Raw genomic sequence first — 25,284 nt, forward strand, 5'->3', positions numbered from 1 at the left:
AGGTAGCTTCCATATCTTGGCTATTGTAAATAATGCTGTAATGAACATATGGATGTGTATGTCTTTTTGATTTAGTGTTTTGGGTTCCTTCAGATAAGTGCCCAGAAATGGAATTGCTGGATCCTTTTTTGTCTGTTGTTATTTAGCCTTTGTTTTAAAGTTTAATTTGTTTGGTATAAGTATTGCTATCAAGTGTTGTTGTTTTTTTTTCTTTGTTTCCATTTTAATGAAACACCTTTTTTCATCCCTTTACTTTCATTCTCTGTGTGTCTTTCTATCTGAAGTGAGTCTCCAGTAGACAGCATACGTAAAAATCTTGTTTTGTTATTTATTCAGCAACCGTATGTCTTTTGATTGGAGCATTTAATCCTGGCTGGGGCCACTTAGCAAGATGCACTGGGCATGCTGAGGCCAGGTGCAGCTTATTTGGGATTTGTGAACCTTTGAGTGATTTTAGGAAAGTCAAAAGCATGAGCCAAGATTGGTTGTTTCTATGGAAAAGCCACTGAAAACTGCTTGCGTTTGGCTGGCCAGTTGGATGGGGCGGGGTCTCAGACACTAAGGTGGGGCTAATGGTGTTGTCCATGTTGCTGGAGTCTCAGTATATGGCTCCCACCGGCTTTGCTGGGGGAGAGCTCAGCAAAGGAACTGCAGCCGCTGCCAGCACTACTGTGGGAGAATGCTGCCCCTCCAGCCTGAAACTAGGCACCTCAGCTCCTTCCTGGATGTCCCTGGTGCCTTGTGAGCTGTTGCCCCATCGCTGGAGCTTGGAGTGAGTTTGGGTAAGTTTGGGAGTGAGCACAGGCCCATTAAGAGGAGCAGCCCCCCGCAGCTTTTCACAGTTATAAGTTATGGGGACTTTTTCTTCCCAGCCCTAGAACCCTGGGCTTGGGGCCTGGTGTGGGGCTGGAACCCCTGGCTCAGCGGTTCTCAACCTGTGGGTCGCGAACAATGAAAATACATCCTGCATATCAGATATTTACATTACGATTCATAACAGTAGCAAAATTACAGTTATGAAGTAGCAACGAAAATAATTTTATGGTTGGGGGTCACCACAACATGAGGAACTGTATTAAAGGGTCGCGGCATTAGGAAGGTTGAGAACCACTGACTTAGTACATTTCAAGGGTTTAGGAGCCCTACCCCAGAAGCAGGGGGTTGAAGTCCAAAATCACAATATTTCAACCTGAAAGCCTCATCTTGTCCCCAAGCCTTCCAACTTCCAAGACTGGTATTTTCTTTACCTGGTCCCCAGACAGCCATATGTCCAGGCAGCTTCTGGGCTCACATCCTTAACCTCTTTGCACTTTCCTCTTTATTTTTAGCCCCTTGCAATTTCTTCTCTTTATGAATTCAGCTATGTAGCTGAAAGGATATTTGTCACATTTAATTCAGAATCTCTTATTTATTTTTGTTTATCATGCCATTGAAGTCAAATCCATGAAAACATCTCTGAGACCAATACCCAGAAGCTTGGTACTTAGGTTTTCTTCTATGTATTCCATCTGCCTCTTTGCCTCTCCCACCAGTCTCTATGTGGCTTCTTTAGATCCTTAGTTGGAGGATTTCTGTTCAACTAGGACTCCGTGGTCGGCAAACTGTGGCTCTAGAGCCACATGCGCCTCTTTGGCCCCTTGAGTGTGGCTCTTCCTCAAAATACCACAAAATACCACAAAATACCACATGTGGGCGCACACGTACAGTGCGATTGAAACTTCGTGGCCCATGCGCAGAAGTCGGTATTTTGTGGAAGAGTCACCACCTGTGTTTGACTGTAATGAAGTGTAAACTGAAGCAAATGTCTTAGGAGCCCAACTGGTTGTACTTGACTTTATGGAAGTCAGTGATGGCCATAAGGAATGTGGTGTGAGACTGATTTTTCTGAGTGCCTTTGAGTACTTATAGAAAGAAAATGACAACCTCAAACCTTTTGACTCTCAGCTCAAGTCACAGTTGGAGAAGCAAAAAGCTTCATGACAGCCCTAAAAGAACCTTTTCTTTTTACCCAGAGGCTGATATTGCTGGAAATTAAATATAAAATTTCATTGTATGGGTTGCTGAGTGAAAACAATGGTTGGATTTAGTTTCTGAGCCTCTCTTTCCTGAGGAAGCAGCCTGCAAACTAAATCAAGCAAACTAGCCTTCCTTTACGTCAAGCATGTCAAACTCAAAGGCTAACACAGGCCAAATAAACAAGGTTTATGTGGCTGCAAAAAAACAAAAGCTTCAATGTTCATAGAAATGTAGGTTTATTTCGATAGAGACATGCCAAATACAAAGGATAAAATAAATGAGTAATCGTTAACATGAAATAATAGAACATTTTAATAAAAATTAATATTTTTTCTTGAACATTAACTTACCAGACACGGAATAAATGGACAAATTAATAAGCATAATACAAATAAACCTATTTTTCTTGTTCTCCAAAAGCAAAATATTTCCTGTTGTGCACACCAAACAATTCAGTCCAAGACTAATGACGTGCCAATCGGCTGCTATCATTAGCGAACGTTGTAGTTCGTTGTTAATAATTATGTATAACAGGATATTGTAAAAATTAAGTTACGAAATTTTTATTAAAACATTTCTTACATACAGTTATATTGGCTGGGTCGCAAAAATATTTGTTGTGGCCTGCGAGTTTGACATGCTTGTTCTATAGCTTAGCTGTAATTTTGACGTGGTTGTGGGAGGTTCTGAGTACCGTCTTTACCTATGCTGCCATCTTGACCAGAAGATCTACTAGCCAGTGTTTTGTAGAATGTTCTTTAATTTGGGTTTTTCTGACGTTTCCTCACTGTTAGATTGAAGTTATGTATTTCTGGTAAGAATAGGACAAAAGTGATGCCTTCTTCTCAGTGCAGCAATATGATGTCAATATGTCCCATTACATGTGATATTGACTTTGGTCTCTGGGTTGAGGTAATATTTGCCAGGTTGTTCCACTGTAAAATGACTAGTATTCTCTTTGTAATGAACAAATTTCATGGAGGGGAAATACTTTGAGACTATGCAACTATCCTGTTTGTCATCAAACATTTGCCTTCTAATTTTAACATCCATTGATGATTCTTGCCTAAAAAACTTATTACCCGGTGTTTGCCCAATGGTGATGTTCTATTTCCATTAGTCCTTCTGTATTTATTTATTTTTGTTTATCATGCCATTGAAGTCAAATTCACGAAAACATCTCTGAGACCAATATCCAGAAGCTTGGTACTTATGTTTTCTTCTATGTATTCCATGTGGCTGACATGGGCAGAAACTAAATGCTTAAAACTTAATCACTTTTTCTAGTAAGTTATAGATCTTTTTATTGATATGTAAATGTTGTGTAGATTTATAAAAACTCTGTCATTTGTGTGGTATTTTTCTCAGTTTGTCATTCAACTTTGACTTTATTCACTGACTATGTTATTAGGAGATATCTGTAACACTTTTAACAATAAAGGTAAATTAAAAAAATAGGGAAATGTAAAAGTAAAAAAAGTTATTCAATGATATGGAGGCATGTTTGAGAAGCTCTCATGAAATACCAAGTAAGATGAAAATCATTAGAGAAGATACTATTAGAGAAGATATAAAGAAAAAATTGGGTCCTGAAGACTTCAGAATGACTGACTAGAGCAGAAACACTCAGATAAGAGAGTTCCTGGGCTAAATGAGGAACGAAGATCAGATCTGTCAGGAGGAAACCATGTTGTGTCGGGTCAGCCCACTGAAAAGAAACATCTCTTTTCCTGCCAGTGGGTTAGAGTGTCCTGTCAGAACCCTCACCTGTCAGCGTGGAGCAGGGCATCCAAGCACACAGGCAGGAAGATGGGCCATCCATGGAGAAAGAAACCCGAGCTTCACTTCAAACTTCTCTTCTAGCATATGAAACAATGTAAGATGAAGCTATGACCCAAGTGTTCTTAACCCAGACAAATTACCATTCATGAGCAAAGAAAACAAAAGATTGGAAACTATGGAAAACATGAAGCTTAAAAGGACTTGTGCTTGGAATAATTTAAACATGGTTGAATTAAAAATGACTGCTATAAACAGTTCACAAAGAAAATTCACCTGTTATAAATACTTAATGAAACAGATGACACATAATTTAGAAGCGTCTTAACAGTAATAAAAATACCATGACTTGTAGTAACAAAACGCAAGCAGTGGAGGCAGGTGGGGAGGGGGGGGGGGGGGGGGGGGGGGGGGGAGATGGAGGAGAAAGTCAGGCTGTGCTCGTTTCCTCATTTCATATGGAGGACAAGTAACAAGGACAACAACAACAATGGCACCTGTATTAGTTATAACTGACATGGAGTCCTTACTATGTGTTACATACAGTTTAGAACCTTAGATGTATCATCTCTTTTAGGCCTGCAATCCACCCTATCAGATAGGTCCTATTTTTATTACCCTCATTTAGGATATAGGAGGAGACGGATGTGCTATTCCATCCCCAATATTAATAATTAGGAGCACATAGTTGCAATGTGTTAGTCAAATTTTAAAAGTAGACATTAACATATTTAAAAAATTGGATTGTCTTCAATTTATTGGGGAAAAAAGTTCAGATAGCAGAGTAGTTTTTTTAAAAAAGAAAATAAAAGAGTAAGAGCATGAAAGCCTCCAGAAGCAGAAAATAAAATGACAGAGATAAAAATCAAACATATGACAGTAAATGTTAACGGTTATATTCCTCATTAAATAAATTGAAAATGTAGATTAGAAGATCCCTACTAAAACCCAAATAACTCCTGGAGATTAAATAAGAGAATGAGCAAAGAGTGACAAATGCTGGCAAAGGAGATAATGTTGCATAGAATAGAATTTAAGTTAAAAGAAGTTCGTGGGGCGGAGTGGGAAGTTAGTCAATGGTGAATGGTGCAATCATAATGAAGTTTAAACTGTTATGCACCAGATAACAGAACATTAAGAATATGTAAGAGGAGACGTTTAAACTGTAAAAATGAAAAAGAAAGAAATGAATCAGTAATGAAATACTTTAACTGGTTTCCTTCAATCCATGACAAATCTAACATCGTAAAAGAAAGTATAAAATATCTGAACAGTTGAATTTATAACGTATTTCTAATCATGAGTATCAAGCTGTTTACACTTCAGTAAATACATATTCTTTTCAAGGGCCTATAAGACACCCACCAAAAATTATCTGATAAGCAACCACAAAGGAATCCTCAATGAGTTCCACAAAATAGATGATTAGACAGGCTACACACAATGAGCACAGAGCTGTAAAATAAGAATTTAATAACCAAAAGGCAAATAACATAAAAACACCTAATTGGAAATTAACCCCCCCCTTCTCATTAGCTTGCAAGTGCACACACACACCTACTTCTGTTTTACAGTGCTCAGAAAATAATGATGGGAATAATAATCATAAACATTGAAGAGATATAATCATGGTTCTATTCAGGAATGATTGCAAAGCCATAAAAGCTTTCATCATAAATGACAGAATGAAATTTGATGAACTATGAGTACAACTAAAAATTATAGAACAAAGCAAGTACAAGTAAATCAGGGGACAGTGCTGAATAAATAAACACAAAAATTAAAGAAAATCATAGATAAATCCAAGAACTAGTTTTTTGGGAAAAAAAATTAAAAATAGAAAAAAGTCTAACCAAGAAGAATGAAAAACATCTCCACTAAAATATGCAAAATTTTGAATGATAAAGGAGGTATAATCACAAATGCAAGTGATTTGAGATCCTTTACTCATATCCTTGAAAATTTGTATTAAAAGGATGATTTTCTAAGAAAATATACATTGCTAAGATTAATTTAGAAATGTCAGAATAGCTGATTAGCTCAATTACTATAAAAATGAGAAATTCCTTTAAAATAATTATCTGCAAAAAGGTGGCTGGACCCAATGTTCAATGGGCAAGTTCCCCCAAAATGTAAAAGACACATAAATTCTATGCATAGATACAAATGGATGTATCTATGCATAGAATTTCCAAATTCTGTGTTCCAAATGCATGCTGTTGTTCAATCTAAGATAAACACCAATGCTAGAAGTCAATGACGAGAAGGTGCCCCAAAGTATAGAAACATCCACATTCTACAAACCTATTCCATTTTTGAACATGGATAAAAACATTCTGAATAAAATACTAGGAAATCAAATAAATCTATGTATTGAAATAATGACATTCTATGGCCAAAAGGTTTTTTTCTAGGAACAAACATTACTATTTACATTGTTCTGTTTTTCTTTCCCCATGGCAGACTCTGCTAGCCGTATACCCAACTTCCTTTTTTCTTTACTTCTCTTTTTCTTACAAAACCTCCATTATGTTTGGAATAGCACTGTGTCTAGCTTTCCTTACAGCTGGAAATGACCCTATGACACAGTTCTGGCCAGTGAAATGTACATGCAATATAGATTTCTCCAGAGAGTTGATTTCTTTTTTTTCCCCCCACATTTTTTTTATTGCTAAAAGTATTACAAAGGGTATTACATATGTGTCCTTCCCCCCGCCCCCCTGCCCTTGACAATCCCCTGGCCTCCCTTACCCCGCAGGAGACACAAACATTTTAAAGTTGAAACAGACCTGTTCAAACCAATGGTGTTCCAGTAGCTACGTCCTGCGCTGTTTTCCTTTGTTATGGCACTTACTGATGCAAGAGCCAACGCTAATTGGGGGGTTGTTCTGACTTAATGTGCCATTAAGACAACTCGGTAATTATGTGTTTAGTTGGAGAGCTGCAGGGACGCTCACAGCCAATGCCAGGCTCGCACTCCCCTGCCCCTGCCGTGGGCCCCCCGCCCCTGTTCCCTCTGAGCCCTCCTGCGGGGTCTCCCGGGTCAACACCAGGGCTGCTCACCGATGGGCCTTATCATACAGCATCCCCGGCTCCTTGAAGCGCAGGCTCCATGCGGTGGGAGGTGGAGCTCTGAGTCTGAGTCTCTAACGTGCTCCCAGGTAAGGCCAGCAGGTCAACGCAAGGCCTGCAGGTGTATGTGAAGAGTTTCATTTTAAGTTTTTTGAGGAAACTCCATACTGTCTTCCATAGTGGCTGCACCAGTCTGCATTCCCACCAGCAGTGCACGAGTGTTCCTTTTTCTCCACATCCCAGAGAGTTGATTTCTTAATCAAAGAGAGAAGACTTAGGGGGTCCTGCCTTTCTCTTTTCCTTCTTTTCTTGGACATTAGACATGGTGTCTAAAGCTACATGGTGTCTTGCTAACTCAAGACAATAAACAAGAGGACATAAGCCAACTGGGGAAGGTGGCCAAGGAGGGAAAAGGAAGATTCATATGGCTTTGCTTGTTTAACAAACCCATGCTTGTTTAAATTATTGTTAAACTAGAGGCCCGATGCACGAAGATTTGTGCAAGAATAGGCCTTCCTTCCCCTGGCTGCCGGCACCGCTTTGCTCTGGCCCAGAGCCGCCTTTCTACCTCCGCTCCAGCCTGGAACTGCCTTTATGCCTTCATGTGCTACTCAGAGGCCCAGAGTGGCTGGGGTGGGGCGGAATGCCCATCTGCTGCCATCTTTGTTGCCTCAATTTACATATTCCCTTCTTATTGGCTGTGGGTGCCGCCATCTTTGTCGTGAAGTGACAGTCAATTTGCATATCCTGTCTTTATTAGATAGGTTTTTTGGTTACTTTTAGCCAAAATTATCTTTAACTCATACAGTTTATATCTTTAACTGATACAGCATACCAGTGGTTATATGCAGATTTTTAAGAGTCAAAATATTATTGCAGGAAAGTAAATCACTGCAAAATTGTGAAATATGAAGAGACTGACACTCAGAGAGGTTAAGTGTTTGCCCACTGTCATGCTAACAGTAAGTGGTGAAGTCAGGAATCAAAATCCAGGTCTCCAAAATTTATGATAGTGCCCCATCCGTGTTGCCTCATCGCAGGATGTGCGTGCTGCTTGCTGTCACATCCCTTTGGCCTACTGGAGATTCAGGGACCTCTCACTACTGCCCCTCAGAGATCACACCCTAGAGGAACACTCTTTCCTAGGCTTAACTCCCATGGCCTCACTTCCTATGATGGGGTTCAACTTTGTTGTCAAAATATTGCCTATCTTACTTGGATACTTCTATAAGAGCCACTTTATAGCATTCCCTACCAGCACCCTTCAATCTTGGTCATTCTCTCAACCAGAGATGGGACTGTATTTTGTGTGTTTGAGGAATGATAAGGAGCTTGGCTGTTTGATGACTTGAATAGACTGAGAGAGGAGGAAGCAAAGGATAAAGATAGTTACGATGCAGAGCCTAGATCCTGTAGGACCTCAGAGGCCTTGGTAAGGATTTTGGATTCATTCTCCGTGTGATGTAAAGTCATTGTCTGACTTTGAGTGAGCTATATGTTAATAAAGGATTGCACTGGCTTATGTGTGGAGAAAGGACAACATCTATAGGCAGATGGTGGCTTGAGCAGGGCCATGGCAATGCAAATGGCAAAAATAGTGTGTTTTGGACATATCTTGAAGTACAGTCAACAAGATTTCATAGTGGGTTGGATGTAGGGTGTGAGAAGTGAGTAACCAAGGGTGAGTCCAAGGCTTTTGGTCTGAGCAGTTGCCACTGGAGAAGCGGCCACTCACTGGGACGATGGACAGTGGGAAGAAGCGTGTTTGATGAAAGAGGGGACAAATATCAGTCAATTGTTTTCGATGGGTTGATCTTGTGATGACTTTAGGTATCCATGTGAAGATGTGGTGTGAAGACACTTTAAATCCTCTAAATTTACAGTCCTAAACAGCACACCAAACTGTTTTTATAAGCCAGAGGCCAGATGGCAAGGCACCAGAGTGAACCGAATGAATTATGAGATATGTTTGAAGATGAAGACAAAGATCAATCAGGAATTACAAACAGCCCGAGTGTCTAGCTTTTCAATCTCAGTTTGCTGCTGAACCCATCACGATGTTACCAAGAAGATGGGTATGTTTGTTTGGTTGGTTAATTATCTCAGCCTGAGATATGTACCAATTCTATTTTAATGCAGATAATAGAACTGCTCCCCTTGAAGATTTTCTCCAAAACAAACAAAAATATATAAACATGGTTGTTATACAGCATGGTAATGTAACCAGTCACAAAGGGCTCTGGGGAACTGATTGCCCAAATGGTCACGCTGCCTGGGTTTGAATCCTGGTTTTGATTCCTAGTAGCTCTATTAACCTCTTCATGAATGAAAAACATAGGCTGCAGAGATCATTCAATCAGACAATCTCCATAAAGCTCTTAAAGAGTCTGGGACATAGTTGCAACCCAAGAAATATTAGCTGTTATTTCTTAAATTCACAGAAGCATGCAATACAGACACACAACCCACTGACCCCATATCTTTACAGCCAGGCACTGATAAACACACAGTAGTAAATCTACATCTGTGGTACGTGCACACATATGCTCTAGAAACATGCCTTCAATTTTCTCATTCCCTCACTGCCTGTCTTGTCTGCCTTTGACTGGATGACATTTTCTTGTCATGCTTTTCAAGAATGGAAAGATTATTTTTCTTTTTCTTCCAAGAGCTGGCTGTTCCTACGGATGCCTGCCATGGCTCATGGCTGGCTGTCCTCCTGAATGAATGACAAATACTCTCAGTAAATAATTCTTCTCTAAAAATAGACCACCACGATGATCTTTAGCTTTAATTCTCAGTTCCACACACCTTGGGAAGAAAAATTCCATTCTTCTTCGAGATTTACTGCTAATCTATCCCAAGCAATGTGACTTGGTGAAAATGAACAAATATCCTCTCCCATTTTGCAAAAAGCCCTAGTTTTGCCTCATCTGTTTATTGGATTTATGTAAAGTAGAAATGTGGCAGATTTCTTCTATCAGTTGAATATTCATCTGATTGGCTTTGGGGAGCCTTTAACCTGGAGTACTCTATCTGGATAATTTAATGCATGACTTGCTTGCTCTGTCTTCCTCCAGATGCACATGAGTGAATTGAGTGGGTACAGGATACCTTCAAAGTCAAAGTCACTGTGTAGAGGAGCTAGATTACTCTTAGCACTATACTAGTAAGCCAACTAAACTTTTGATGGACACACCCCGCAAGAGTTCACTTGGCTTTCTGGGGCAAGGCCTACTCAGTTCACATCATCTATACTGCTGCAATGCATGTTTTTGGCAATACAGTGGGGCCTTGACTTACGAGTGTCCCAACTAATGAGTTTTTTGAGATACCAGCTGTCTCTCAGCCGATTTTTTGCTTTGAGTTGACAGAGTAATTTGAGTTAACAAGCTCCTTAACGAGCTCGGTCTTGGAACGAATTAAACTCGTAAGTCAAGGCCCCACTGTAAATACAAAAAAATACAACAACACTTGAACACTGTATATTGGAAAAATGAACACTGTTGGCACAATGCTAATGGAGCCTAAGCATGAATTCTATTTATCTCTTTACAACCTTAATATCCATAAAGCAATTAAATTTGGAGTTGGGCCACCCTGCTCCCCTGATTTGGATTGGAAAGAGGCAATCAATCAAGATTTTAAGAGGAGCCTCTGAGATCTTGCTCTAAAGCCTATGTTGCCAGTTTGGCTCAAACAAAGTAATAAAAAAAGAGATCTTAATACCAAATCATTAACAGCTCCTCTAAAGCTGTCTTGGCACACTTACTCTGGATCTTCCACTGGGGAACCCAAAATCTGGAAGGCTACTGGAAATATGTCAAATCTATATTTATATCCTAGACATCACTCAGTAAAATCAGGGGCAATGGATTTTGCAAATTTCATGCTGGTGACTTTGATACCATTCCCTGGACAGAGGTAGCTCCTCTCTGCATTACTGCTGTTTTTATCTTTGTAGCAGTCATCATCATTATCATTATTATTATTTCCAACTGTAGTATGTGAAGAAAGGAAGAAAGGAAACTATAATATTTTGACTGACACACACACACACACACACACACACACACACACACACACAATCATTTAGGTACCTACAATGGCAAGTATTAAAACACCCACAGTCAACCTGGCTTAAGCAATCAGGATATTACCTCAGATAACACGAGGTGTAATGTAGGCAGACACTGGAGATGGATAAGTCAGTAGCAGAATGACATCATGAAGGACTCAAGTTCTTTTCATCAATTTACTTTGCCTTCCTCATTCCAGCCTTGAAGCTGGCTTCCTTCATGCTCTGAAAAGGCTACCTGTTTGCAAATATTCAGTGATGGCACCTTCCCTTAGTCTGTTCTCATCAGCGTGGAGACCCTTTCCCAGACTTCTCATCAGAATTTCCTTCTCTCATTGGCCAAAATTGTAACACACATTCTTCCTCAACCAATCACTGGTGAGGTAAATGAAACCACCATGAGGATTTACCTCTTTGGTACTGACGTTGAGAACAACGTTTCCGAAAGAACATGGCTATATAGAGAAGGGTGGAAACCCCAGAGCAGTGTTGGCATTTTATAAGACAGAAGAAAGGAGTACATGGCTCTGAGATTGGCAACCAACAGAGTCTCCTAAATATACAGAGACCCTGGTGGAGAATGACTGGAATAGTGGTAGGGGAAGGAGGAGGAGTTGGAGGAGGTAGAAGGGGGGGTGAAGTGAAAGAAGAAGATAAAAAGGACTTAGGGAGCAAGAGTATGTAATTCCCTCCCCTGGAGTGTGGGCAGGGCCTATGAATATGATGGGATAGTCACTCCCTTTGTTAGGTCCTATAACATGAGAAAGGTGTGGGAAGATGATTCTGGTGATTACTATGTTATATTAAACGCCATCCTAGCAGAGTGCAGTGGGAGCATCCTGTTGGCCTTTAAGAAGTATGTTTTCATGTCATGAGAGGAGGGTGGCCACGTGGCAAGGACCTGAGGTGGCCCCTAGTTACTGAGAGCATTCCTGGCCTTCAGTTAGCAAGAAAATGGAGACCTCAGCTATTTAGCTGCAAAAAACTGAATTTTTCCAACAGCCTGTGACCTTGGAAGAGGACCCCAAGCCTCAGATGAGATAGCAGGGCTGGCTGACACCTCAATTTCATTCTGGTAATTGTCTAGCCAAATGGGCCCTCTGGCTTGTTCCTAGATTTTCGACCCACAGAAACTGTGAGATAATACGTATGTGTAGTTCTAAGGTGGTAAAATTGTGGCATTTTGTTATGCAGCAATAGAAACTAATACACTGACTGTAGACTATTGCATGAGTGAGAAATAAATGTATTCTTTGTGTCAAACCATTAAGCTTTGGCGGTTCATAGCAGCTAGTGTTACCTTAACTAAATACAGTGGCATTAATAAGGATGCTCATAGAAAGGCAGTAAATGCTCCATCAATTGTGCAGGGACTGTCTCCTCTGGAAATCTTGTCCTAGAGATGGTCTTCTGAGGCTGGCCCACAGCACTGCTGTACCTGATAATGAAATGGAATTCCGAATAGCAATGACATATTAGTTGTCACCTCCAAATTACAGCACTTTTCATTTATGGGATCTGGCTTGCTCCAATTAATTAGAATCTGGGCCAGATACATAAAGCATGATACCTCTGAGAACCATCAGGACTGTCTGTCACATTTATGCAATAGAAAAGGCATTGTATTTCTGGCAGGACCTAAGGGGTTTTTATTTTTATTTTTTTAGTGTATGTGTGTGTTTTTAAATAAAGCAAGCATACTAGCATCCAGTCTACTCAAATAGGGGACTAGGATTCCAGCCTTTTTCAGCCTTAAAATGTCATATAACTTTTAGAATAGATTCCCTGGCTCTCATGTAAGTGAACATATAGTTAATACCAGATACTGTGATGGTAATCCATATATACTTTCTCATTTAATCCTTACTATACCCTGAGAAGAAAGTATGAATGAAAAAGGGGCTATGTACAAGTTTAGTGACCCAAAGTGACCCTTCCTCCCTCTCTCCCTCTTTCCTAATATATTTTCATAGATGGTACTAGAATATTATGAAGCTTAAACTGACAGGTGGCATTTTAATCCCACCATTGGAAATGAGGTCAAAGCTTATGCTCTCTCCATGGGCCTCTGTCTCCTGGCTGCTGTCCAGAGCCCAGGAACCAGGTACAGGAGCCGTGAGGGCTAGATTCAGGCTCTCGCCGCAGCTGCCCGACCAGGCTGTAGACAAACTTATGAATGAAGTTTCAATGAAGAACCAGAAGGGGTCCTGCCATGAAGCTAGATGGCTTGGCATTTTGCTCTTGGATCCTGACAGACAAGTTTAAAATACCTCCCATCTTCAACCCCATGATTTATTACAAATCAGAGGATCAGTTTTTTTGACTTCCTGCTATCTGCAAAGGTCACCTTATGGGTAGTCTATGATAGGAACATTGCCAAAATAATTCTAATCACAAGAACAAACAAACAGATCACAGATGAAACAATGTAAATTGCTTTCTGAGACAAATTCATAAAACCCTTAACATTCTAGAGCACTGGGATCATCAGAACCAGATGGATGCTATTCCTTCTGGAAGAAAGACCACTCACAATGATTAAGAAGCAGCACGTTGGAGGGGCTGCAGTGGGCTGAGGTGTGGTTCGACATGAAGCCTCTTGGCTTTTACTCATGTTCTTTCTTCTATTCATCAGAAGAACCATAAATTGCATGTTCAATCCTCACCGAGGAGTATGTTTTTATTGATTTTTAGAGAGGAAGATCGATGTGAGAAACATCTATCGGTTGCCTCCCATATGCACCCCTACCGGGGATCGAACCCACAACTTATTGGTATATGGGATGATGCTCCCACCAACTGAACCGCCCAGCAAGGGCAACTGCACACTTTAATTTTGTAAGGTGGATTTTTTTCCCCCTTTTGCCACCCCCCCCTTTTTTTTTTGCTTTGTGCAACTTATTCATGAGATACTTATTTTGATCATTTCACTTACAGGCTATCTACCTGAGTAGAAGAGATAAAGTCCAATATAGCAGTTAGAAAAAAATTCACTCCATAGAAATTGATAATAATGAAACCTCATACCTAGGAATTTATCTTTTAGAATGTTATTTGGAAGGTCGTGTCCACTGGGGATGATCACTAGCAAACTGATCAACATATTAAGCATCCAGGAAAAATGTATTAATGAAACAAATGAAACCAGCAGCTTCAGCTTAATCACATTGCCTTTTGAATAAGAATGGAAGAATATCAAACCAATCAGGGCAACTCAGCAACTGACTTCTAGAAAATGCAGCCAAGAACTAGGAAATGTAAGCAAATATTCTGAGAAATCACTACCAGATGAATCATTAAGTAAAAGTTAAAAAACAATAACATAATACCCCCACCCCCCAAATCCTCTATTTAATTGCCTGATATTAGGTTCAATTTCTATTTTGCTTTAAGGAACACGAAATTCCAACTAGTTGGATGATTTATTTTCCAATACAAAAGCAAATCACAAGGAGCAAATTAGAAGCCTCAAAGAATCCTGCAGAGAGAGATGGCCTTTGTGTAGGGAGAGTTAGAAAAATGTTGGAATCACACAGCAGTATGGAGTCATTAGTACAAGGGAAAAAACTACAACATGCAAAAGTTCAATAACTGGTGTTTAAAAGGGCGATTCTGAGTAATCAGGAAAAGGAAATTACAAAAACAACGTAATTGCTTTGAAATTTACAAAGCATTTGCAGTTCTGTTGTATAGGAATGAAATTCCATGCGACATATTCTGCCTTTCACAGTAGGGAAATAGAAACCAGATTATAGAACAATTTGCAAGCAGAATTCCCAACAGGGAAATGCTTGGAACATAAAATGACATGTTCTCTCTTATCAGGAAGGCTTGCCTCTCCAGGATGCCTCCTCTCTTGAGCACCCTTGCCTGATGAGGTTTCCCGGGACTTCTTTGCGATGGAGAGAACTCATTTCCCCCAAAATATGGAACTCCAAGAAAATGTTTCAGGAGGAAAAGTAGCAGCTAACTTTGCAAAGTAGTAATAATGTGTTATCAGAAAATTATTTTAGCAATTTCCAATCATGAGTCTCATTTAAAAGACTCATTGCATTTGTGCCATGTGATTTTTGTCATTTTTCCAAGGAACTTCTCAAATTTCTTAATGAAACTTGGTAGGAAAATATTGTTCCATGAACAGAGATCCAATTTGCAATTGACTTTTCATATGTACACCCAAGTCATATATACCCCACTTAATGAAACTTTGGTTCAATATCTGCTGAAAAGATATAGTTAAAGAAACCAGTTCTAAAAATCTCATTAAGCTTATTAAACTCCAGGGTGAGCACTTCCATTGTACTTTTAGAAAAAAAAATTAATCCAGGGAGGAGGAAACAGACCTCTGCCAAAACGATGATCAGCAAAGTTTTTCTATTATAAGAAGTAACAAGAGGCCCGGTGCACGAAATTCATGCACTCCTTGGGGGGGGGGTGAGGTTTTTCTATTGTAGAAATAACAAGAGGCCCAGTGCATGAAATTCATGCACTCATGGGGGGGAGGGGTGTTCCTCAGCCCGGATTGTGACAGGGCATAGGCAAGGCCGAGGGACCCCACTGGTGCACAATTGGGGCTGGGGAAGGGTCACGGGAGGGCTCCAGGGCATGTCCGGCCAGTCTCGCTCAGTCCTGATCAGCTGGACCTCAGCAGCATGCTAACCTATCAGTCGGAGCATCTGCCCGTCACTGGAGGGCTCCAGGGCATGTCCAGCCAGTCTCGCTCAGTCCTGATCAGCTGGACCTCAGCAGCATGCTAACCTATCAGTCGGAGCATCTGCCCCTGATCAGCCGGACCTCAGCAGCATGCTAACCTATCAGTCGGAGCATCTGCCCCTTGGTGGTCAGTGCAGATCATAGCAAGCGGGTAAGTGGCCTTAGCATATCGTTAGCATATTACTCTTTGATTGGCTGAATGGCCAACTGGATGACCTGATACTTAACATATTAGGCTTTTATTATATAGGATAACTATTATTTACCAGCAAGACCCCCTGACTGAAGGAAATTATTCCAATCCAAGGCCGTGCTTGTTGACCCACACTTGGTTTTACATTTTGTGGAGAGATGACTTATGCCAATGGAACCCCAACAATCAAAGTCTTTTCTTGGACAAGTCTGGTCTTTGTTGCCATCTTCTTGCCACATGAGGAGATTACTGTGTAGATTACTGTGACTCACAACCAATCCTCCCAACTAAGGGTTGTCTGACAACCTATGGACCAAACAACATTGCAGAGAAGAGCTTCAGTAAAACACGGTGTTCACAGTCTGAATTCTTGATGACTTTGTTTCTACCTCATTCCATCCTGCTCCTTATTTTCTTTACTGCTAACATCGGCTCTTAAATGCTCTCTTGACTTCCTTACCTCACCCTTTGAGATTTTCCTGTCTCCATGGTTTTCTCATCTTGCTGGTCAATTATTCTGGTCACTGACTTTATCTGTAGTCTCCGGCCAGATAAGGGCCCTCTTGGTTGAACCCAGCGTCCACCCCCAATCAATCTCTGTGAAGTGACTGAGGAGGAACTGGGCAATTTCTCTTGTCTTTGAAAGTTCTGTCCTGTGTGCTCTTTTCTCTTCCTTCCCATTTTCTCTCTGTCATTGTCTTAAGACTGAATTGTTCACCTTCCTGGCTCTAGGTTCTCTCTATGACAATCCATCCTTTGCTTCAATATTACAACATTAATGGTTCCTCTTATCTTCACCCTTCAAAGTGCAAATGTGAGCACTGCTGTTTAACTCTCCTGACTCCCAATCCAGATCTAAGGAACTCATGTTATATAAACAGAGAACTACAAACAAGGGTGTTCACAGGATAGGAGCACCTAGCAATCCTGCCAGAGAGAGTGATGAGGAGATGAGGTTGAAGGGAGGTCTCTGGCTGTCCTACAATAACTCATCCAGAGAGGTTAGAAAGATTTAAATGAAATGGATAATTTTATAGCAAAATAGAAGCTAACCAACCTGACTTGAGCAAACTTTAAAAAAAATAGAATAAAAAAGTGAAAAGTTTTCCAATCTTTTTCAAAAAATGGGTGCTAGGTTTATGTACTATTGACAGTTTTTCCCCACCACAAACATTCAAAGAGGAGATGGGTTCTATAAACTGTTCCACAGAAAAAACAAAAACATCCATGGAATCTTCACAAATCATTTTTAAAACTTGGCATATTCTTAAAAATAAAATCTGACCAAGGACACAAAGTTACAGTCAGAGAACAATCTCCCTTATGTATATAGATGTAAAAATAATAAAGCATTGGCCATCAAAACCCAGCAGTTTATTAAAAGAAAATCCCCATGGCCAAGTAGGACCTTTTCCAGGAATGTAAGAAGAGTTTAATATTAGGCTATCTATTAATATAATCCATCACATAAAGAGGCCAAAGGCTCCCCAAATCACATGATTACCTTGATACTTGCCAAGAAGTCATTTGAAACAATTCCACTTCCATTCCTGATGGAAATTCTTAGTAAGCTAAGGAACATTACCCTTCTTGCACACAAGAAAGACAGTCTTAATTTAATTGCCACATGAATGGGAAATTGGGACTTGGTGTAGAAGGGGGGCTTAAAGAATGATTTAGTTGGAAATGAGTTTGTCTTGAAGTTAAATTTGCAAAGTCCCACCTTATATTTCTCAGGCTGTATGTCTACATTTGCAGTGGTTTCCAGAGTGGCTTGAAATATAATAGAGCTGAGACCACTCCTTAGCATTAAAACTGCACAATGTACACTTATAGACAATGTACACTTACAGCAAAACATCGGTGCTACCCTACTCCCCCAAAAAAGGGAGAGAATGAGAAAAGCAAAATTATTATTGGAGATATTATGACAATCTCGTATAATAGCTAGCATTTACTTACTCTGTACCAGGTGCTATGGTAAGCACTTAGCACACACTAATTAACTTAACCCAAGTGACAGCGCTTCAGAGGGCATTCTTATGCTCACTTTGCAGAAAGAACAGTGACGCTCAGGAGAGTCAAGGACAGAGAAGCGTGTTAAATGGCATCCCAAAGTGGCGCAATGGGATTTCAAGATGGCTGTGTCTGATTCCAGAGCCCATGCTCTGAGCCAGTAAGCAACACTGTATTTCTTTACTAATGAATAAGAAATATAATCTAAAGTATCTTAGATTATAAGGTTAATATAAAGCAAATTTCCTATGTCAGCTATAACCAGTTAAGAAAATGTAAGAGATGGTTCTTAAGAGTAACCCAGAGTATACATACCCAGGCAAGAGCTAACAGAGAAGTAGGCAGGAATTATTTGAAGAACATTACCAAGCATATGTGAATGGCATAAAAGACATTTTAGTCACTAAAGATATATACTATGTTCTTGGATGAGAAATCTCATTATTTGTAAAGATTTCACTAAAATTATCTTAAAAGTATAATGCCATTACTTTCAAAATATAATTTTTATAACTTGAAGGAAAAACAAAAAGGCGAGTGCAGCTAAATAAATAAATAATAAAACACCTAGGAGGGTACTTATATTATCAATTGTCAGTCTATTATAAAGCTACAATAATTAGCCCTGGCCGGTTTTGCTCAATGGGTAGAGCATTGGCTCATAGACTGAAGGGTCACAGGTTCGATTCTGGTCAAAGGTACGTACTTTGGTTGTAGACTCGATCCCTGGCCTGTGTGGGCTGGTGTGTACGGGTGCCAACAAATCAATGTGTCTCTCTCACACCCATGTTTCTCTCTCTCTCTGTCTCTCCCCCTCCCTTCTACTCTCTCTGAAAATTAATAGAGAAAATGTCCTTAGATGAGCATTAACAGCAACAACAAAAAGCTATAATAATTAAAACATTTAAATAGTAATGCAAAAGTACAGTATAGTAATAAATGCAAAATCATTAGAATATAACAGATGACTCTAAAAGAGAACCCAATACATATTGTCATTTATTGCGTAAGAAATGTAACATTTCAAAAAAAGAGAATACATTATTCAACAAATGGTTATAGAAATACTTATTAATCATTTGGGGGAAAATTGTATTTCTTCTGTACCCCATATCAACATAAATTCCAGATGGAGTAAAGTGATAAAAGTAAAAAAATGTATATGTTAAGGATCTAGAAAAACATATGGGTTAATATTTAATCTGCTCCCAGGGTGGGGGAGACTTTTCTAAATATAAATGGAAAGAAGGAACCGTAGATGAATTTGTGACATTTAACAACATAAAAAAAGAAATCTTCTATGTTGAAAATGTAATAAAATTGAAAACAAATTATAAGTTGGAAAAATGTTAGCAACATATATGGAAGATCATGGTTTTAATATTTATAAAGAATTCTAAAAAATCAATAGGAAATGGATGAATACTTTATTAAAATGTACAAGGACATGAATAAAGAATTCACAAAAGAAAAAGACAAATAATTTGAAAAATATGTAAAACAATCCTCTCTAGTGAATAAATGCAATTCAAACAATAAGAAAATTAAATGCATCTTTGTCCTTCAAATTTACTGACTCCGCAAGAAAACAAACAACCCAATTTAAAAATGGGCGAAGGCTTGAATGGATATTTCTCCAAAGAAGATACACAAATGGCCAATAAGCACATGCAAGAATGCTCAGCTTCACTAATATTAGGGAAATTCAAGTCAAAATCAAAATGAGATATCATTTCACACCCATTAAGATCTAAAAAATAGAAAAAAATAAGTGTTGGAGAGGATGTGGAGAAATTGGAACCCTTTGCAATGCTGGTAGGAATCTATAATGGGGCTGCCATTGTGACAAACAGTATGATGATTCCTCAAAAAGTTAAAACAGAATTACCATGTAATCCAGCCATCCCACTTCCTGCTATATATTCAAGCAGAGACTTGAACAGATATTTGTGCACCCAAATTCATAGCAGCATTATTCACATAGCCAAAAGGGGGAAGCAACCCAGTGTCTATTAACAGATGAGTGGTTAAACAAAAGTGGATAAACAATTGTGGTATAGACACACAATTGAATATTATTCAGCCTTAAGAAAGAAGGAAATTCTGACACATAACACAACATAGATGGACCTTGAAGATTTATGTTAAGTGAAATAAGCCAGTCACAAAGGAACAAATATTACATGATTCCTCTCACATGAAGAATCAAGAGTGGTCAAATTCATAGAGACAGACAATAGAACAGTGGTGGCCAGGGGCTTGAGTGAGAGGATGGAGAATTAATATTTAATGGGTACAGAGTTTCAGTTTGGCAAGAAGTTCTGGAGACAGATGGTGGTGATGATTGCACACAATGTGACTATATTTCATGCCACAGAACAGTCCACTGAAGGAATGGTTAAAATGGTATGCTTTATGTTATGTATATTTTACCATGAATAGAAATAAATGTAGGGGGTTGGAATTGGATGCCTACATGAATTGGAGATCAAAAAAGAGAAAGGAATGAACTAAAAACAAACTTCTCACCACGATGTTTCTAACTCTCTATCTCTAAATCTACGTCGCTGGAATTGGTCGCCTACATGAATTGGAGATCAAAAAAGAGAAAGGAATGAACTAAAAACAAACTTCTCACCAACTCAGGTAGATGATAAAGAAATCTAAGCATAGCTAGAAAATGAATGAATGAATGAATTAATGAATGAATAAATAAATAAATAATTTCCCTAGGAATTCATAATCACAGACCTGGGGCTCAAATTTTGAACTGGGAAGCCCCCACGTGCAAAAGTAATGCAATTATGTTCTCAGTTAATGAGACCCCAAATGCAAAAGTAATGAAATTCTGTTCTCAGCTAATGGCAGAAGAAAACACACTAGTGTGGAATATATTATTGGAAGAACTTCTAGTATAAACATGTCCTGCACTCCAAATGGATTTTTAGATTTATTGCAACGCCAATCAAAATCCTAGCAGGTGTTTTTGTGGAAATTGATTAGCTGATTCTAAAATGCACATAGAAATGCCAAAGGCCCAAAGAAACCAAAACCATTTTTGAAAAAGCAGAGCAAAGCTGGAGGACTTAATCTGCCGGATAACAAAACTTTTTCATAAAGCCTTTACATCAAGACAGGGTTGCCTTGGTACAAGGACAGACGAATAGACCAGTGGGGCATTACAGAAACCTCCACATAAATTGGATATGCAGTCACTTGATTTATGGCAAAGTTGGTGGTGCAGTGCAATAATGAATCTTGACCCCTACCTAACACCATACCAATAAACCAATTCTAAATGGATTAGAGAGCTATGTTGTTAGAATTCTGTCAATAACTTGGTAGGAGAAAAGACATTCATTGAAATAAGGGACGCTGAAATGTGAATTTTTCCTTAGTGTTCCATGTTCTCTGTCAAGCACTTAGAAAATAAATTAGGTTGTGGTTTTTCTGGAATAGTTAGTGGAAAGATAGATGGGAGAGGTTCATGGCTTTCAAACTCTTTCAACTCAACTAATTTGATGAAAAAGAAAACCATATGAACTACATTGCCACTTGTGCTTACAGGAATTCGCTCTGAAGAAACTGCATTGGTGTATCCAAAGTTCAAGACAGGGTTTTTAGACACGGGTATTGCCAGTAACTAGCTGTGTGATCTTAGGTAAATCACCACCTCCCTCTGGACCTGGATTTACTCAAGAGACAAAATAAAGGGAGATATTTAAATAAATTTTGAAGGTATAGACACGTTACTGATCTGGTATAAGCTAGCAGTCCGTTCCCCGGATGATGCACATGTCCATTACTTGCACAATTTTGAATGTTCTGGTCATTTATGGATCTTCAAAAGATCATTCATGAACCTCCAAAGAATATATTGACCCTTGAACACCTGGAACATGTGATAATGGGTTTATAAAAAGAGGCATTGCCTTTTAGAGATGTGACCTGAAATAGTTATAGATGAAATAAGTTGATGTCTGGAATTTGCTTAGAATTATCCAGTGTGTGTGTGTGAAGGGTTAATAGATGAAACAAGATAATAAATTGATAATTGATGAAGCCAGGTGATTAGGTACATGATGTTTCTTCATACTGTTTTCTCTACTTTTGTGCATGTTGAAATTCTCCACCATAAAATAAATGTATATAATAAAATTATCCATCATTTAAAAATTACCTGGAATAGATGATCTTTAGTGTTTCCAATTCTGATATCCCATGATTTAGCATCGCAAAGCATCTGCCAAGAAATGTGCTTCTGGAAACATTTTATGTGCTCAGGGCATTGAATCATCATCATTCCTCTTCTATCGAACCCTCTGGACTAAAGGGTTTGTCGTGGGCCTCATTTTCCAGATGATTCTGTGATATTCCATTTAATTACTTCCACAAATATACTTTCAGGGAAAGGGCAGCAAAACCAAAATCTAGAACCTGGACAAGAATTGGTTTGTAATCATTTCATGTGATACTGTGGCTCAATTCATTTTCAAATATTTCTTAAGACGAGAAGGCCAAAATAACTGCTGTAAATGACTTTTAGTGGCATGTAAAATACTGGGTTAGGATGTTAGGTGAAATGGGAGATGTTGTGCTGTGGTTGAGAACTCACACTCCCGACCAATGCCACCTGAGTCCCTGTCCTTGCTGTGTCACTCAACTACGAGTTCTTGAGGGTAAGTCATCTTTCTGAGCCTCCACTTGCCTATCCATAAAATGGAAATACCAGTGCAATTGCCCTCAGAGGGTAATCCTGGATAGTCACGTTGTGCCCGACATGTAGCAAGCATTGAGTAGATGCGCACCCTTGTTCTCTCAATTGTGCAAATATAAAAGAGATGAAAGAGGACATACGATATAGGTCAAACATTATCAGTAGCTGCCTATGGGTTGTGGCCAATAGGCGATCTTATTCTTGTCTTCATTTTCGCTTGGACTTTGCAAATTTCTACAAAAAGTATTTGTTACTCTTATCATCAGAGAGAAAGGTTTCCTTAAACAGTTATTTTAAAAATGTTTCTTGAGAAAGTTGAATGCCCAGGCTTGTCCCACTCGGTGCTCAGACAAACAAAGCACTTCAGAGGAGTAAGATGGAGTGATTGCTACTGCCGTGCTCACATTTTCCTCACCAGGCTCTCATCTGTAGGAAGATTCTTGCACATGCCAGTGAGCCTTCAGATGTGGCGTGCCTGGTGTAGAATGAACGGAGGCTGCCTCTGCCCCCGTTTCTCGCCATCCTGTCTCCTCACCACACATTCCTCCACACCATGGGACCCTTAGAGAAGATCACAAAGGCTGTGCCAAGGGGAATTCATTCGGGTGCATTGTTTTGTATTCGATTTCTTGGGGTTCATGTCCCTCCCCCTAATGCATAGCCCATCTCCACTGATTAAGAGCACCTAAGCCATGACAGCAAATTTAGGAATGTGTAAACAGACTTCAGGCGTGTTTGAGAAACACTGACGTGTACAAATCCGAAACCATAAGCCAGATAAATTGGTGGTTAATTATGGCTATTACATAGGTAGTTTTTGTGTTGCCAAAGAATTTACATTAGGATATCTATAAATAGCAAACCCATGTGGTGTGCTTGAACCCGGCTGCTGTGTATCTAAATGCTAAGCACTTTCCAGAACTCACCTACTGCAGAGCAACAGGCCCGATTCAAAAAGTTTAATGCCATCCTGGCCGGGTGGCTGAGTTGGTTGGAGCATGATCCCGTGCCCCTAAAGAGTTCGGACTTGATTCCCAGTCAGGGCACATACCTACCTAGGGTGTGGGTTCGATCCCCAGTTGGGGTGCCTACAGGAAGCAACGGATTGATGTTTCTCTCTCCCATTGATGTTTCTCTCCTTTCCTGTCTCTAAAATTCAATAAATGCCAGCTTCGCTCTTGAGTATAGCTACATTCATTTTCAGTATTCTAGATCACCTTTAAATGGCCACTAACCCATATCACTTGGGTGACTGATGGTCAAGGACGGACAATGAGACACCCAGACACTTCTGGGTGGAGAAGAGCGGTACGTGTGTGAGGGTTGTGAGGCTGCCCTGGAGCGGATCATCTGGGGCCAGAAGGATGCCATCTCCTTTTCTCAGGTGGGAGTATACCAGGGTGGCCTTCAGCTCATCTCACCTGTTCCTCACCATGACTCTGCAAAGTGAGGCTTTTGCCCTTATTTCCAAGTGTTTTTAGAAAAATGGACACACATGCCCCAGGTCAGACATCTAGCAGAAAAATTTACATAAAAATAAGAAGCATGCAGAGCTCTCTGTCTTGGATTACCTCGTAACTTCCAGGGGCTGGGATATGTACTGTGCCCAGCGACGCTTAAACTGAAAGCCACTTAGCTGTGATATTCCTCCTTCCATGTGTCAGTGGCTTCCAGGGGTGTGTGGGGAGGCAGAGAAGGGGGTTCCTTTGCCCCCTCAGACCTGCCCTCCAAACTGGCACCCCTCTTTCCTTCACTCTTACACAATGACCCCACACCCCCCAATTTGCTGGGGGAACTCACTGGGAAACCTGTATAAAGAGCCAGGAACCTTGCACTTCTAAAAAATCCATCCAACTACCAACTCCATCTTACAGTTCTCACTCCAAATGGCATCTCCCTGCCGGCGGCGGCATTTCCCTGGATCCTCTTCCAAGATTGCCAAACAGGTGCCTGGCACCCACGAGAGTTTCAGAGCAGCAGCGACAGGAGAGGTGCCCCGGGTCGGTTCTGTGTACGTGTTCGCGTAACTCATAGAAGCAAATGAAAGTTCCGCGAGTGTTAACTTCCACCAGAGGAGCATCCCCGTTCCCGCCACCACAGCCTTTCCCACCGCCCAGTGTTCCTGAAACCCGCGGCATCCGAAGGGAGGGCTGAGCTCTGGTAAGCGGAGGGTCTCGGAGACCCTCGGGATTCAGACAACCCTTTGCTGGCCCGCAAACGCCCTCCTGGCTTTTCTGGAGGAATAGCCCTGGGCTGTCCGTCCCCTCCGCCCCCAGAAGCCGCCTAATACCCACAGGCGTTTGAGGCACAAACAGGCAAAGAACAATTAAGCCATCAGCACCCTAGAGCGCGATCTCTGACCTCGGGGTCCAGGTGAATTGCGTGAGCTCGCGGGGCAGAAGCCCAGCGAAGCCCGCGGGGTGTGAGGGCGAGGAGGCTGGGTCCACAGGAACGTGGTCCAGCACCCTGAGCGGCGAGTCGAGCCGGACACTCGGGTCTCAAGGGAGGACCAGTCCTTGAAACCTGGTGGACTAGGGGCCCCGTCTCAGCCCACCCCCCGCGCCAGCGCCAGTTCAGAGGAAACCAAGGTGGACAGATAGGGGCACAAAAGGAGAGTTTGGTTCTCCTGGGCCAATGCGCGCGGTACCTTGGATTCCTGGCTGCCGGTGGATGCCGGAGAGGGCGGCTGCTCGGCGCTCG

General features: G+C 40.5%; 1 protein-coding gene across 1 annotated transcript in view; it reads right to left on the reverse strand.

Annotated features, from left to right (window-relative positions):
* The window catches only part of STAC (SH3 and cysteine rich domain), a 103,097-nt gene that overhangs the window by 75,973 nt on the left and 1,840 nt on the right, over nt 1-25,284 (reverse strand). Inside the window, exon 2 of the mRNA XM_005877114.2 lies at nt 25,232-25,280. Within this exon, the coding sequence (XP_005877176.1) occupies nt 25,232-25,280 (49 nt within the window). The remainder of the gene's footprint in view (nt 1-25,231; nt 25,281-25,284) is intronic.

Source organism: Myotis brandtii, unplaced genomic scaffold, assembly GCF_000412655.1.
Source record: "Myotis brandtii unplaced genomic scaffold, ASM41265v1 scaffold506, whole genome shotgun sequence".
NCBI classification, from domain to species: domain Eukaryota; kingdom Metazoa; phylum Chordata; class Mammalia; order Chiroptera; family Vespertilionidae; genus Myotis; species Myotis brandtii.